General features: G+C 48.5%; 1 protein-coding gene across 1 annotated transcript in view; it reads left to right on the top strand.

The window, feature by feature from the left end:
* Myo18b (myosin XVIIIB) overlaps positions 1–15,788 on the top strand; it is a 199,489-nt gene that overhangs the window by 49,040 nt on the left and 134,661 nt on the right. The window contains exons 17-20 of the mRNA XM_028765526.1: positions 2,807–2,966; positions 5,538–5,721; positions 6,554–6,773; positions 8,919–9,028. Coding sequence (XP_028621359.1) covers positions 2,807–2,966; positions 5,538–5,721; positions 6,554–6,773; positions 8,919–9,028 — 674 coding nt within the window. The remainder of the gene's footprint in view (positions 1–2,806; positions 2,967–5,537; positions 5,722–6,553; positions 6,774–8,918; positions 9,029–15,788) is intronic.

Here is a 15,788-nt window from a genome sequence, read left to right as displayed (position 1 = left end):
ATAGTCTACCTGTGTGTACATTGTAACTAACATAGTCTACCTGTGTGCACATCATAATGCTCATACAGCAGGATTGCAAGTGCATGTGATGGCCCGGGATGCATACATGCACATATCTGCCACAATATGATGTAATTAGGGAGGTCCCAGAGAACCCCTGCATCATGCTGTTTGAACCTCTAGCCTCCCAAACTATGAAGTTAGAAGACTCTTTTTAAAAATATAGGACCCCATCTCAGGCTGTGAGCATGATAATGGAGCTGAACACAATTATACAGATCTCTCTGCTGCGCCTCAAACATTCCATGTGCATCCCTGCCCCAGGGACTGTGTACTGTCAGTTCCGTGTATCAGGGCACTTTTCCGCCACACCTTAGCACAATGGGTGGACTTCCTCACCTCCTTTGAGCCTTGGGGGACACTCTATGACCATCACTTGTATAAAACAACACCCCATGGTATCTGCGCTGTTGTCTCCCACACATTTACTCTTTGGGATATGGAGTGTCAGAAGTGTTTGAGGTGGATAGATGGATGGATGGACAGATTAGACAGCTAACATCACATACTTTGCATCAGCCAAACTCATTTAAGGGTAGGCCAGTTCCTTGGAGACAAGAACTGGACTGGTCCCCTCACAGAGGCAGCCTCTAGAGAAGCCCTGGTGTGATTAGGTGCTCAGGTTCTTGACACAAAATTGATGAATATGTGAAAACTCAATGATGGAGGTCCAAAGAAATGAAATTCTCAAATACAGTGTCATCTCAGTCTGGACTTTAAAGCAACAGAGACTCGAGGTAGGGTTGGAAGGAGAAGGCCTTCAGTAGGACATGGCTGGCCTAGAAAGAGATTCACTAATGTCTGCAAACCTTTCTTCTGCAAGGCTTGATTGTCCAATCCCAGATACTCTGAGTAGGATGCTCCAAGGCCTTCTTCTCCCAGGAGGAGACTCTGTCCTTTGTCTGAAATGGGCCAAGATAGGCACATTAACTCAGACATATTGGTTAGAGGTCTTTTATACCTCTAAATCTTTCTGATGAGCTCTGAGCTCATGAGTGCAAAACCTGGAATAGGTACTGAGTGTCATCATATGTCCTCACACAGGCTAGTGAGCCTGTCTTAGTCACTGTTCTATTGCTGTGAGAAGACACCATGAGCAAAGCAATTCTTATAAAAAAAATTAATTGGGGCTGGCTTATAGTTTCAGAGGTTTAGTCCATTATCACCATGGCAGGGAGCATGTCATTCAGGCAGACATGGCACTAGAGAAGTAGCTGAAAGTTCTACAACTGGATCTGTAGGCAACAGGAAGAGAACGTTTCTGGGCTTGGAATGAGCTTTTTGAAACCTCAAAGGCCACTCCTGCCCTGCAGTAACACACCAACAAGGTCACACCTCCTAATCCTTTCAAATAGGGCAACTCCCTGGTGATGAAGTATTGAAATCTATGAAACTTATGAGGACCATTTTCATTCAAACTACCACACATCCTAGGGCTGAGGAATCTCCAGGGAGTCTGTGTCCCTGGATAGTCACATCCTATAAATTTTGTCCCAGGGTTTGAACAGAAAGAGCTGAAAAGACCATGCCTTATGGGAGAGATAATGAAGGACTGAAACAATACAGGATAAGACTTCATCTCTCAGACATATCCATCCACCAATCCATCCATCTATCTGTCCATCCATCCATCCATGCACCCATGTATCTACCCACCCATCCACTCATCTACTCATCCACTCATCCACCCACCCACCCACTCATCCATCCATCCATCCATCCACTCATCCATCCATCCATCCATCCATCCATCCATCCATCCATCCATCCATTTATCCATCCACTCACCCACTCATTCACCCGTCTACTCATCCATCCATCCATCCATCCATCCATCCATCCACCCACCTATCCATGCATCCATTCATGCATCCCAAATGCTTCTGACAATCCATATGCAAGCATGACACTGAACAGTAAGGATAGAGACAAACACTTTGTGATTTGAAGCATCAGCCGAAGGTTACCTGTAGTGCACAGTGTTGGCAGCGCTGCCATTTGCTGAGTGAGCCCCACGTGCTGGGAGCTCTCTAAATGTTTTATACATCCTTTGACTCTTCTCCACCTTGGGAAGTATGCATTATTTAAGCCCCGCTTTGCAGACCAGGGAACTCAGGCTCAGAAACTCTGTGGCTTGGCTCCTTCTTACAGTCATTCCAGGAAAGCTGCGTTCCCTCTAACTCCAAGGCCAAGTCATTTGTGTCTCTGATCCTGTCTTTTGTATCCAAGTGTCTGGAGTCAGCATCTCCCAGTGTTCCCTTTGTTTGGCTCACAGCACTTCAGGCAGTTTTAATCTGCGCATGGATACATATTTTAAAGTATTTAGCAGATATTTATCTCCGTCCTTGGTAGGAAATAAATGGCTCTTATACGCATCAGACTCGTGGACAAGTGTTTCTTTTTTAAATAAATGTGCTTATAAAAATGTGAGTTGGTTGAAACAAAATTTGATGTAAATCTCAGCCCAGGTGACAGCTGGGTACATATAGGAAATTCACAAAGACTGAGTGTTCTGTGATGTTTGGGCCAAATAGGTATCTGTGGCTTAAGAATCAAAAAAGGAATAATTTTTTTTTCCTGAAAGTAATGTATGCATCTCACAAATGCCAAAGTGTGTTTACCAGGAACTGACAGCTTTGGCTATCTAGAAAACTCATTGACTATTTTTTTAAATTTGTGGTAGGGCATGCAAACAAAATACCCATGTTCCTGACAGACCCCGAAACACAGTACCGTCTTATTCCAGATCCCCCCTCCATGCGGACCTGTGAGCAGCCCCTTCAGTGTGAGCTTTTCCACCAGCTGGGACGGGACCCTGTACGCTATGACCTCACAGGCTGGCTTCAAAGAGCCAAGCCCAGCCTCTCAGCTCTGGAGGCTCCTCAGGTCCTGCAACAGTCAAAAAGGTGAGCCACCTGGGCGTGAGACAGGGCAGGGACATTGATCCCTATGGCTGTTTTCGCTCAGCAGCAATCCAGTAAGTAGCAGTAGTCTAGAAACCCCACTCTGTCTGCTGAGCAGAACGAAGGCCATGACTCCAGTTGCAGTAGCATGATGTCTCCCCTGGGGCAGAGGAGACCCAACAGCAGAGCAGAGCAGGCTTTCAGAGGGGAGTCAGCTCAAAGCTAAAAAGCTGTGTCTCCGCATTTTGCCTTTCCACCTTTCATTAAGTATCTGAGAGATGATCTGCCTGGAGTAACTTTTATGGACGTCCTAGAACCTGGGGGCTCATAAAACCAAAATGATATGTTTTGTAGCGGTAGGAAAACCTCTCTGCACTCCCTGCTCGCTCGTCCCAGAAGCACTAGCGTGAGGCCCTGTAGCAATCCAGACTCCATTTCTAGGTTAATAGAAAACGGTTGCTTTGTGAGGGTGCATGGCTCTCAAGTTCAGCGCTGGAAACCAACTGGGGCAGAGCCTAGTGCAGGGAGAGAGGGAGGGGCTAGTGTCCTGGGTGGGCAGCCGGATCAGGATGGAGTGTATGCTGGCTACGCACTGTGCCCTGTCCTATCATACTTCAGAAAGACTTTACATCCGTACCTCCATTTTGCAAATGGGGAAACAGACGTCCCAGGTAAAGTTCTTTGCATTTGACCATGGAGTCAATGAACTCTCCTGGCAGAGCGAGGGATACAGCTTGGACCCACCTGACGCTCAGGGAAGCTACCAGCATCTCAAGGTCTTATGATCAAAGTTCATTAGAAACCCCAATCTCAGAAGGTCACGGGAGTTCACAGCTCCTGCAGAGACCCAGACTGGGAATATGACAAAAGGAGGGTTAGCGAACGGGGGATCTGGGACACTGGAGTGACAGTGGGCAGTCGCTCTCTCTCCTATGGCTTCCTTCACCGTAAAGTCAAAGCCACACCAAGCAAAAGACTCAGCAGGCCTGCTCTGCTTCTCAGACAGGGAGTGTATGCATGGTGCTTCAGTGTTCTCCCGCTCACATGGAAACCCTGGGCCTCCACACCACAGCCTGAGCTGGTGGCGCTGAGCAGGTACCAGGCCTCGGGCTCGCATCTCCACCCACTGGAACAGCAGCTGACTTTTTCTTTCTGAAAAAAAAAAGAAAAGAAAAAGAAACTTTGATATATTACTGACAATTATGGCAAAGGATTATGTGGAGTCATCTTCCTGGCTCCCTTGTGTATTGGATGGTGACCACAGGGTAGCATGTCACACGCTCTGTGTTTGTCCTCACCGTCTCTACCTCGCTACCCCTCCCCCACTATTATTCCTCTTTGCTCCCAGAGAGATTTGAGTCTACTGTCTTGCAATCAGCACACACACGTGATCTTATTTCTGTATCTAATCCTGGACACACAGACGAGAGAAAGCAATGGTCCTGTCTTCCTGAGATGATACGACTATTTCCAGTCATAACTTCTCTTGCAAGTGGTCTAACTTCATTCTTCATTGTGGCTAAGAAGAATTCTATTATGATGTACACCACGTTTCTTTATCTATTCCCCCATTCCTCTGTTGGACACCTAGGTTGGTTTCCTATCTCTGCCCTTGAGCCAAGCCAGCTTGGTTTCATGAGGGAGGGTTAGGAAGCCATGCATGTTGGAAGAGGCCAGTTGAGGGAAGGCTGGGGTGTCCTGTCCAGCAGGGCATTAAACAGGGGTCCGAGGAGGTCACCTGAATGAGAGCGGGGTGGGGGGACAGACAGATGCAAAGGACAAGTGGCTTGTCTATAGTCTGATCAAACCACCATTTTTACTTTTTCACACAGGGGTTATATACACAAAAAGGCAGGATGTGGGGAAGGGGATGATGCAGGAACATAGGTGTTCAGGGGGAGTACAGATATCTTCCAGAACAGAGTGTCAGCTGGGTGAAGGTTCAGGGGACAGATCACTATGACTCTGTCTATGATTCACTTGTCCTTATCTAAGTTGGTACTATCCACCAAGGTTACCTATCTACAAGGTCTATGACTATTCAGGCTAGGAATTTTCCACCAAAGCTGTTTCTTTACAATATCTTATAGCCATCTGTTTCAGTGTTTTTCCACAGAGGCCCAAGACTTTGTGTTAACAGGCATGTATGTCAAGCCTATGGCTTATTTTAGGCCTTCAGTGTATAAGCAGGGCTGCCCCTGACACTGGGGAAAGGAGGGAACTGCTTAGTGTGAGCCTTGGTGCCTCAACATTGTTGCGTAAAAGTGAATCACACAGTTAGTGCCTACTGTATACCTGGCCTGTGCAGTCATGCAGTTAGCGCCTACTGTATACTTGACCTGTACTAGGGATAACTAACATGGCTGAGCCTTCAGGATATGGAAAGCTTTGTAGGTTGCCAGGAGGGAGATGCTCATGGACAGGGGAGGAGAGAGCTGCTGAAGAAGGAGCCAGCATTTCTGAGACAAAGGCTCCACAGACAGGAGTGCTGTGAACAGAGGAGATTATTCCTTCCTCCCACATGGGTGAGCTCCCCAGAGAGTCCCCTGCAATCCTCTCTCTCTTCCTCTCTAGGGAGGAGGTGCAGAGCCTCTTCCAGGCCCGGGCCAAACTGCCTCCTGTGTGCCGAGCAGTGTCGGGGTTTGAGGGTACCTCCCAGCAGGCTCTGCACCGGAGTCACGTGGTGCGGAGGGCCTTCGCCAGCAGCCTTGCCGCGGTGAAGAGGAAGGCTCCTTGTGCCCAAATCAAGCTGCAGATGGTGAGTGAGCAAGGCTCCGTGTGACCTTGGGTCTGTACATGACAGGGACCACCATCCCGCCAGGCTACTTAGTTCTACTATGCCCCCGAAAAATGACATGAAGGATGTCCTTCATTCTGCTGAGGGGAGGGGAGCACAGGGGTTCTAAGTCTTTGGGAAGTGTGACAATGGCCACTCCTGAGAAGTGATTCCCCGAGGTCCAAGGCTAAAGCTGTGGACCTTAGGGATACCCAGGGGTCACCAACGCCTTCTTGTCTGTGCTATCGGACTAGTTGTACCCTGCCTTTCTCCCTGAGGCACCGCCTCTGCACAGGCAGCAGGATCCAGCACTGGTGTATACAGGATTCCTTAATCTGTTCACAGAATGAATGCTCCAAAACTTTACTTCCTTTTTTTGTTTTTGTTTTTGTTTTTGTTTTTTGAGACAGGGTTTCTCTGTGTAGCCCTGGTTGTCCTGGAACTCACTCTGTAGACCAGGCTGGCCTCTAACTCAGAAATCTGCCTGTCTCTGCCTCCCAAGTGCTGGGATTAAAGGGGTGCACCACCACAAACTCTACTTCCTAGTTTCCAATCATGGTAACTACTGGGGGTGACCTGGGCCCCTCACTGGCCTCTCCTATGCCTCAATTTCCCTATCTGTGTCCACAGGGGCTATTATAAAGACCCTTTTTTTCCTGAGCATAAACCAGTAAATACAAAGTCCTGGATGTGAGACATAGCAGGTCCCCAAGGATGGGCAGGCCAGGCTGAACATGTATTTGGGGAACGTCCAGATGCCTGACTGCTTCCCCTCAGGACAATGGCTCTGATTCCCTGTCTGCTTCTGTTCCAGGATGCTTTGATCAGTTTGCTGAGAAGGTCTCGGCTGCACTTCATCCACTGTCTCATGCCAACCGCAGTGGAAACCAAGGCTGGGCAAGGAACTCCATCACCATCACAGCCGAGTGGGGACCAAGGTGTAGCCAATGAAGCCCCAGCTCTGGACATCCCAGCACTGAGGGTTCAGCTCGCAGGCTCTCATATCCTGGAGGCATTACGACTGCACAGGGCAGGTAGGAGACAGCTGGGAACAGAACACCTTGTCCTGATGGCTCCCACTATGTGCCAGGTAGCCGTAGGACAAGAACACTCATTATATGTCAGGCAGCCACAGAACAGGAACACCCACTATGTGCCAGGCATCCACAGGACAGGAACACCCACTATGTGCCAGGCATCCACAGGACAGGAACACCCACTATGTGCCAGGCAGCCATAGGACAAGAACACTCATATATCAGGCGGCCACAGAACAGGAGCACCCACTATGTGCCCTGAGCTGTATGCACAGTGTGGAAAGTTGCATCTGCCTCCCATTTTACAGATGAAGCAACTGAGGTTCAAAATGCTGACAGACTCCTCAGGGTCACACTGCAGGGACAAGGCAGGGCCTGAATGTGAGTCGGGTCTCCCTGACTCAAAGCCCACGTAGCTTCCAGAATTGTTTCTGTCTTCTAAAAGGCTAGATCTAACCTTCCACATCTGTCAGGGTAAGAGTAGACTTTTCCAAATGAATTATAGTTTGAGGGCCTGTGGGTCTGTGCCCTTCCTATAGAGTCAAGAGGCTCACGGGTCCCTGGGGGCTTTTCTACTCTTAGTGGGCAGAGATATCCCCAGCAGAGGCAGAGAGATAATCAGGTCCAGAGGCTGAATAATCAGCTTTCATCTGGCAAATGAGAGGACAATCAGCAGAGGGTCTCCAGGGCCAAGGGAGGGAGATGGAAGAGCTGAGATTTGAGGAGATGAGGTCAGACTGGGTGCTGGACTAACACTCACCAGAGGAGGCCACAGCTGCCTTCACTGGTCGCCTAGCTTCTGCCGGGTACAGCTGGGTGGCAGAGAGGCAGAAAGCCTGGGGGTATGCAGAGGAAAGAGTTTGGATCTGTGTAGTGTGCAAGCCATGTCTGTGGTGCTTGCCATTGGTTCATCTTACACATTGGGTTTGATCTGAAAGCGACCCATTCCCTTCTGCCACAAAGGTTTGAGCTCAGCCCCACTCTGCAGAGGCCTTTGTATAATGCCTTTGATGTTCCATGTTGTGGTAACTGCAAACCCAGTGTCAACAGTGGAACCATGGACACATGTCATAGGATAGAGAGGCTGGGAGTCCTTAGTGCAACGCTGAGACCCCCCTACACACACACACACACGCACACACACACAAACACACACACACACACACTACCACATGCATCAGCTCAGGTAGAGGGATATGAACAATGTCATAGGGAAAAAAAGGAGTTCACAGCCGGCAACCAGGTCCCACAACCAATCGAGCTCCCTGACTCATAGCAGGCTATGTTGCAACATACTGTGTGTGTGTATGTGTGTACATGTATGTGAGTGTGCTGTGTATATGTGATTATGTGTGTGTTTGTGAGTTTGTGCGTGTGTCTGGTGTAGTAGGCTGTGTTTGTGATAATGTGTTTATGTGAAGTGTGTGCTACGTGTGTTTATGATGTATGACACACGTGCATGGTATGATGTGTGTGGTGTCTTCTGTCTGTGCACAGTACTTTTTCTTGCCCCATCGATTATATGAGAAGTGTGATGCTTCGGACAGTGTACAAAGGCTTTAAACACAGTTCTCTATGGGACACTGGAAGGGAAGGTATGAGAGAGGGAGAGAGAGAGGAGGAGAGAGAGAGAGAGAGAGGGAAGGAAGGAAAAAGACAGAAACAGAGAGACAGAGACAGAGAGACACAGAGAGAGACAGAAACAGAGACACAGAAAGACAGAGAGAGAGAGAGAGAGAAGGAGAAAGACAGAAACAGAGAGACAGAGACAGAGAGACACAGAGAGAAACAGAAACAGAGACACAGAAAGACAGACAGAGAGAGAGAGAGAGAGAAGGAGAAAGACAGAAACAGACACAGAGAGGCACTGGGATAGACAGATACAGAAACACACACACACAGACAGAGACAGAGAGAGACAGACAGAGACAGAGACAGAAAGACAGACAGAGAGAGGAGATACCTGAGAGAAAGCCCTGGGAAGACGCTGCAGAGCTTTCCAGAAGGTCTTGCTGAGGAGGAAGTCTGTACAGAGACCCCTTAGAGCAGGGACATGTGAGCAGCAGCCAGCTCTGCCCGAATGCTAATGTACCAGAGCTCTGCCTGCGTCTTCCCACCATGACTGGCCTGCTCTGTCCCCAGGTTACGCTGAACACATGGGTCTCGCTCAGTTCCGCCGTCGGTTCCAGGTGCTGGACCCTAAACTGCTGAAGAAGCTTGACTTGACCTCCGAGGGACTGGATGAAAGGAAGGTGTGTGAAGTGGATCGTGGGCAGGAGGAGACCACAGAGCCTGTTCCGTGTGCACTGCTCAAGGGGCAGATGGACCAGGAGGGATCCGAGAGGGGGCTGCCGAGGGTAGCGTGCGATTGAGTCAGACCTCAGCCTCAGACTCCATTCTCCCAACAGTGTCCTTGAGACCATCCCTACCCAGAATGCCCTCCCGTAACCTGCATGGGGGACATACAAGATAAGAATAAGAGGAAGTAGCATGGTTTGTCATGTGTCCGACTTCACAAGGACTGTAGTGGCACAAAACCCAAAGGGTCTGAGCCCCTGGGGCCCTGAGGTGGCCTATGGGAATGTTTAAGCAGTAACTCACATGAGGATGTAGTGTACAGGCTGTCTCAGGGCCTTTGCACTGGCTGTCCTCTCTCCAGGGAACATTCTCTGATGTTCCCTTTGCTAACCTCAGCTCAGGGACACTCATCCCTGGGTCCTCTTGCTCCAATGTCTCAATGATCCCCCCATCGTTAACTGAAATTAAGTTTCCTAGCAAGGACTCAATAGTTTTACCTAGGTGGCTGAATATACAATCACACATTCAATGTATGCACACACATACGCACATACACAAACACATGCTGGTGTGCACATACACACATGTGCATACGTGTACAGAGATACATACAAACACACATGCACACACACACATATACACAAAGACATACACAGGCACATGCACAAACACATGCTTGTGTTCACATGCACACATGTGCACAGAGACACATACAGACACACACACATACAAACAGATACACACACAGACACACACATATACAAAGACACACACTTGCACACAGACACACATATACACTACACACACACTTACACACACAGACACATGCTTATGTGCATATATACACGTGCACAGACACACAGACACACAGATACACATATACATACACACAGACACACACAGATATACACATACACACAGGTACACAGACACATTCACACACATATATACATACATACACATACAGACACACACAGACACAGGCACACACACACACACACACACATACACATACACACACAATCCATCTTCATTCTTTCACCCTGGCTTCCTGTTTCCAGTCCTGCTCTAAAGCCATGAAGCCTCACCTCACTTCTCACACCCTGCTCTCCACAGTGGGGCTGCCCATGAGGAACGGCTGTGGGCTCAGTGGCTAGAGATTGCCTGATGGCATCCATGGGGCACTCAGTCTCTTCGGCAAATGAGTGCCTTGAAAATAAAGTGAGTATCGGGCCCTTAGAAATGAATTCCACAGGCGTCCATGGGCTTGTTCCTTAAAATACAGTTTCTAAATTCCAGGGAAGGGTTGTTGGAAGCATGTAGGTCTTGGAGTCAGTCAGATACTTGTGACTTCAGCTCTCACTCTGGCAAGTGACTTTCAGTGTGCCTCAGTCTTCTCACCTTTAAAGTGGGAGGAGTGGCAGTGGCTGCCTCCATCAGGGCTCTGATGATAAGATACTGTAGAATAGCCGATGTGTCATGCACAGGTCCTGGCACACAGGAGGGGCTCCACGCATGTTATCTGCCTCTGTCAACTGCAGTAGCAATGGCTGAGGCTCAGCATCTTTCAGGGTCAAGGTGGTTGATCCACAGACTGTTCACAGACACACTGAACCATCACCCCTACCTCCCCCCCACTCTGAGTGTGTGTGTGATTGTCTATGTGTCTGTGTGTGTGTCTGTGTGTGTATGTGTCTCTCTGTGTGTGGTGTGTGTGGTGTGTTTGTGTGGTGTATATGTGTGTGCATGTTGTGTGTCTGTTTCTGTGTGATGTGTATGTGTGGTGTGTGTGTATGGTGTGTGCTGTATGTGTGAATGTGTGTATCTGTGTGTCTGTGAGTGTGTGTTTGTATGTGTGTATGTGTGAGTGTGTGAGTGTGTGTGTGTATGTGTCTCTCTGTGTGTATGTGTATGTGTGTGAGTGTATATGAGTGTATGTGTGTGTGTGAGTGTATGTGTGTGTGAGTGTATGTGTGAGTATGTGTGTGTATCTGTGTGTGTGTGTGAGTGTGTGTGTATCTGTGTGTGTGTGAGTGTGTGTGTGTATCTGTGTGTGTGTGTGAGTGTGTGTGTGTATCTGTGTGTATGTGTATGTATGTGCTCAAGTGCACTTGACTCCTCCACACTGCCATCCCCAATGAACTCTGAGGTTGCAGGGGTAAATGCCATCACAGTCTTAGGTTCCTTGGTTTCTGTTCTCTGTACCAGGGCACAGGTTGTCTCTGGGGCACATCCTCTGGGGATGTGGAGGAGCTTCCTGCAGGGGACACAGCTCTTCCTGTGGGATTTCTGGTGTGAGAGTAAGCTGTCCTCTCTCTGTTTGACAGCTCACTTTGGAAGCCCTACAATTTGCTTTGGCTCCAACCCAATCAGCGTCTGGGGTCCTTTCTTCTTGGTCCATGCCTGCTTGATCACCATGCAGAGGGTCCACAATGCTAGAAACTCTGCAGCTCTTGCTCAGTTGGACAAGGAGCAGGCTGGGGATGTGGGGGAGCTTCCTGCAGGGGTGATGGGTGCAGTGCATGGCAGCATTTGGACTTTGGACGAGTCAGCAGGATTCTGCAGCAGCTAAGCCAAATTCACCTCCATCCACACACACTCCAGGCCCCAGAGAATGGAAAATTACTAGTGCAATGGACTTGGTTGGAAGAATTTTTTTTTCCTTCTTATTCTTTTTCCTATTTGTTCACAAATTTCATTTGCTGGGGCATAGAATTTTAGTAGCAAAGAAAGAAAAACACCATCCTCCCTCTTATGAAAAAGCTAATAAATATTCATTTGTCAGGCAATGTGATGGGCTATGAATTATACATGAGCGTGTACTTCGTGGGCAAGCCAGCAGGCTCTGCACACAGAGTGGTTAAGACCTCGGGATCCAGTGAGACAAGTCTGACAGCTAAGAAAGGTCAGTGTCATCATTAGACACTAGATGGCAGCAGACAGGATTCTTGTCAGGGTGCAAAATGGGCCTTGGCAAAGTCCCCCTTGCACCTGACATGTGGTGTCTTCCCATGCTGTGCTGGTTCCACAGAGAGGCACTCCGCTCTCATCCTGGGTACTGGGCACCCTCACGCTCACATCACAATACGGATTCCATGGTGTTAGGGTGCATGCCTGTGATCCCAACACTAAGTGGGTAGGAGCAGAAGGATCAGGAGTTTACACTCACCCACAAGGCACAAGGTGAGTTAGCGCCTCCGGGACAAAGCCTTTCTTTTCTCAGCAGAGGCGGCTGAAGCAGGACTGTAAAGCCAGGCAGAAATAGATCTGGGATTCAAACCCACACTCTCATCTGTGTCCTTACATAGAACACTAACAGTAATTATTATGGGCAGAGAAATGGCCTATCAGTTAAGAGCACTTGCTGCAATTGCAGATGACCCAGGTTCACCCGTGTCTGACGGCTCACTAACCCCCGGAACTCCAGCTCCAGGGGATCCAATACCTACTTTTGGCTTCCATCACACCTGTCTATACACGGTGCTCACGGACACACAGACATAAACATCTAAAATGAATTCATTAAAAGCACAGTGACAGTTGTGGCTGTCATACTCTTCTTGCTGTGAGGACTTAAAGAGAAGCCACTTAAGAGGGGAGGCACAGTCATGGCAGAGGGAGAAGTGGGCTGTGGAAGCGACCCACATCCCCAGCAGAGGTTGCTTGCTTAGTATCCAACCTGTATTCAGCTCTTTCACATGAGAGAGGGAGCTGTCCAGGCTTAAAGTGCTGAACTTGATCTCTGGAAGTTAATCCCAGAATCTTTTCCTGTGCACTTGCTGGGTCCTTGCCTCTGGGTAGCTCTTGCTTTACTACATGCTGTTTTTCCATCACACGAGCCCATCTGATTACACATGCAGGGTGTTTGCCGATACACCTCTTGGCCGCCTGCTGCTTACAGTCAGGACCCTGAGGGTTCTGTCTTTAACCGTGAGGTGGTCAATGTGTGAGGGAAGGATTCAGGCGCTCAGGATGAGCATTAGAACTGGAGGTTTTGGCTTCAAACTGCATCTCTTCCATGGCTTTCTAAGGACATACGCTGCCGATAGCTGGCAGGTGTCTGAACAGGGGCAAGCTCAATGCAGTCACCCAGTTCAGCCCTGGGTTTTTCTCAAGCTCTTGTGGCCCCATGTGAGACTCCACTCCTCATTCTTCCTGGCTACATCCTTCTCCAACATCCTAGACACAGGAAGCCCTTGATGAAACTCTGACAGGAATTTTACATCAATTGATCTATCAATTATTAAGAGACAAGTGTTAAGGCCCCTGGGCACTCGTATTGAGCGGTCTTACTTTTCTCTAATTCTCTTCATGTTCTGCTTCTCACACCTTGGGGCTCTCTACCTAGGCACCGAGAATCTACCTGTCTGGCTGGCGGGTTAACCCTTTCATTGCCGGACACATCCCTAGTCCTCTGTAGCAGTGGGTTTGGTTTAAGTCCAGTTGTGTTTGTGTCGGAGTGACGGCATCTCTCTTACATTCGCTGTCTGAAGGGTGTTGCTCATTTCCATTCTGTCCCTTCACTCGGGCTCTGGACGGAGTCTTTTGGATGTGTTGAGCTGCTGTCTGATTGACTTTGTCCAGGGTCAGTTGTTCTTCTTGTGGAACATCCAAGGAAGATGCCAGTGTTTCAGAGATGATAGAGTGTGTCTTCATTCATCACGATTCCTTCAGATTAATAGTAACCTAGTTCTAATCAAAGAAAGCTTTTGTTCCACAGACCCGCCTCCTCCTGACGCCTCTCGGTGCCATTGTTACAGGTAGACACCATACACCCATTAACACGACTTTGTACCTTTCACTTAATCTTACGTCTTTTTAATTCACTTAAGATATATTTTCATAATATTTTAGCTTTTGAGAAAGAGTCTCGCTGTGTCGACTTTGTTATCCTGGAACTCGCTCTGTAGACCAGGCTAGCTTCTAACTCAGAGGTCAATCTGCTTCTACCTCCTGAGTGCTGGGGTTAGAGACATGCGCCACCACATAAGGCTTTTTTCAGATTCTTTCCTGTTTATGCTCTCCGATGTTCTCAAAGGTTTGAGTCAACATTTTCTGCAACCTTGAATACGAATACGAGATTTGGTAGCAGTGACTTCCTGGGCTGCTTGAGTGTGGGTGGGGCTTTGTTTTGGGGAAGCATTGAGAGCACAGCTCTGGAAGGCGTTGATTGACAAGGGCTTCCCCTCCTGGCATCATTATCGTGTGGTTGCGCTGGCTTCTCAGCTTCATTACTCAGAGTCGTGTTCACTTTCCACGGCTGTGACAAATGCCATGGATTAAAGAAACATAGGGAAGCAAAGGAGTTACTTCATCTTCCTGGTGACTGTCCCCCACAACGCAGATAGGGCAAGGACTCAAGCAAGAACTTAAAGAGACACCATGGAAGAACACTGCTTCTTCTCCCTCATCTTCTCCTTCTCCTTCTCCCTCTCCCTCTCCCTCTCCCTCTCCCTCTCCCTCTCCCTCTCTCTCTCTCTCCCTCTCTCTCTCTCTGTCTCTCTATGCTGTCTCTCTGTCTTTCTCTCTGTCTCTGTCTGTCTCTCTCTCCCTCTCTCTATCCCTTTTTCTCTGTGCTGTCTTTCTGTCTCTGTCTCCCTCTGTGTGTCCCTCTCTCCCTCCCCTTCTCTCTCTGTGCTGTCTCTCTGTCTCTGTCTTTCTTTCTGTCTCTGTCTCTCTGTGTATATCCTGTCTCTCTGTCTTCTTGTCTCTGTCTCTCTCTCTCTGTCTCTCTCTGTCTCTCTCTGTCTCTCTCTGTCTCTCTCTGTCTCTGTCTCTCTCTGTCTCTGTCTCTCTCTCTCTCTGTGTGTGTGTGTGTATGTGTCTCCTTCCTTCCTAGGGAATGGTGACACCCATAGTGGGCTGAGCTCTCTCCCATCAATGAGCAATCAAGAAATCATCCACAGACATGGCCACAGGCTAATGTGACTCAGGGGATCTCTCCACTGTAGTTCTTTCTTTCCAAGTGACCTTGGTTGCCTGTGTCAAACCAGCCAGCCGCTGTTAGACTAATTGCTTCTCTCTCGCATTTTCAAGACTCTCTGTCGTGCGGAGTTTTGAGTTGAGTTTCACTACCACAGGCTCTACTCTGACCTCCTTGGCTCCTCACCTTCCAATGAATTCACTGACCTCCCGGGAGCTCCAGGCAGCTTTTATTTATCGGAAGGAGCATAATTTGGGGAAGTTTTAAGCTGTGAGGTTCCATCCTGTTTTCTCCCACTCCTTCAGATGCTCTATCGTACAGACCCAGGCTCTGTTCTGTTGCCAAGTGTGACTAGTTCTTTATTCCCACCTTTCTCTGTTCTTCAAATCAGGTAATTCCCTCGGATACTACTCCCAACTCACCGTCTCACCTGTGGCGAAGTTGTAGGTCCAGCGATTTGATTTCACAAATGAAGAATTTCCACTCGTGGTTTTCAGTCCTTTCTATCTTTACACCTCTTTCCTGGTGTTTTACATCTGGTGTTCATTAATACATCCTTCTTTTGGTATTGTGGGATCAAACCCAGGGCCCTGTACATCTCGTCAGATGGTCTGCCATGGAGGTGCCTGGGGCCTGTTCTGTCTCTTTACTCATTAAGTGGTACTTTCTTCAGGTCTCTGAACAAATCTACAGTGAATACTTGGAAATCTGTGGACTAAGTCCACATTCCAAGAGTTACAAGTTATAATATCTGAGAGAGAGAGAGAGAGAGAGAGAGAGAGAGAGAGAGA

The sequence above is a fragment of the Grammomys surdaster genome, unplaced genomic scaffold, assembly GCF_004785775.1.
Source record: "Grammomys surdaster isolate TR1022 unplaced genomic scaffold, NIH_TR_1.0 164, whole genome shotgun sequence".
In the NCBI taxonomy this organism is placed as follows: Eukaryota; Metazoa; Chordata; class Mammalia; order Rodentia; family Muridae; genus Grammomys; species Grammomys surdaster.
The sequence above is the reverse complement of the archived record's forward strand: the minus strand, read 5'-3'. Positions and strand labels throughout refer to the sequence as shown.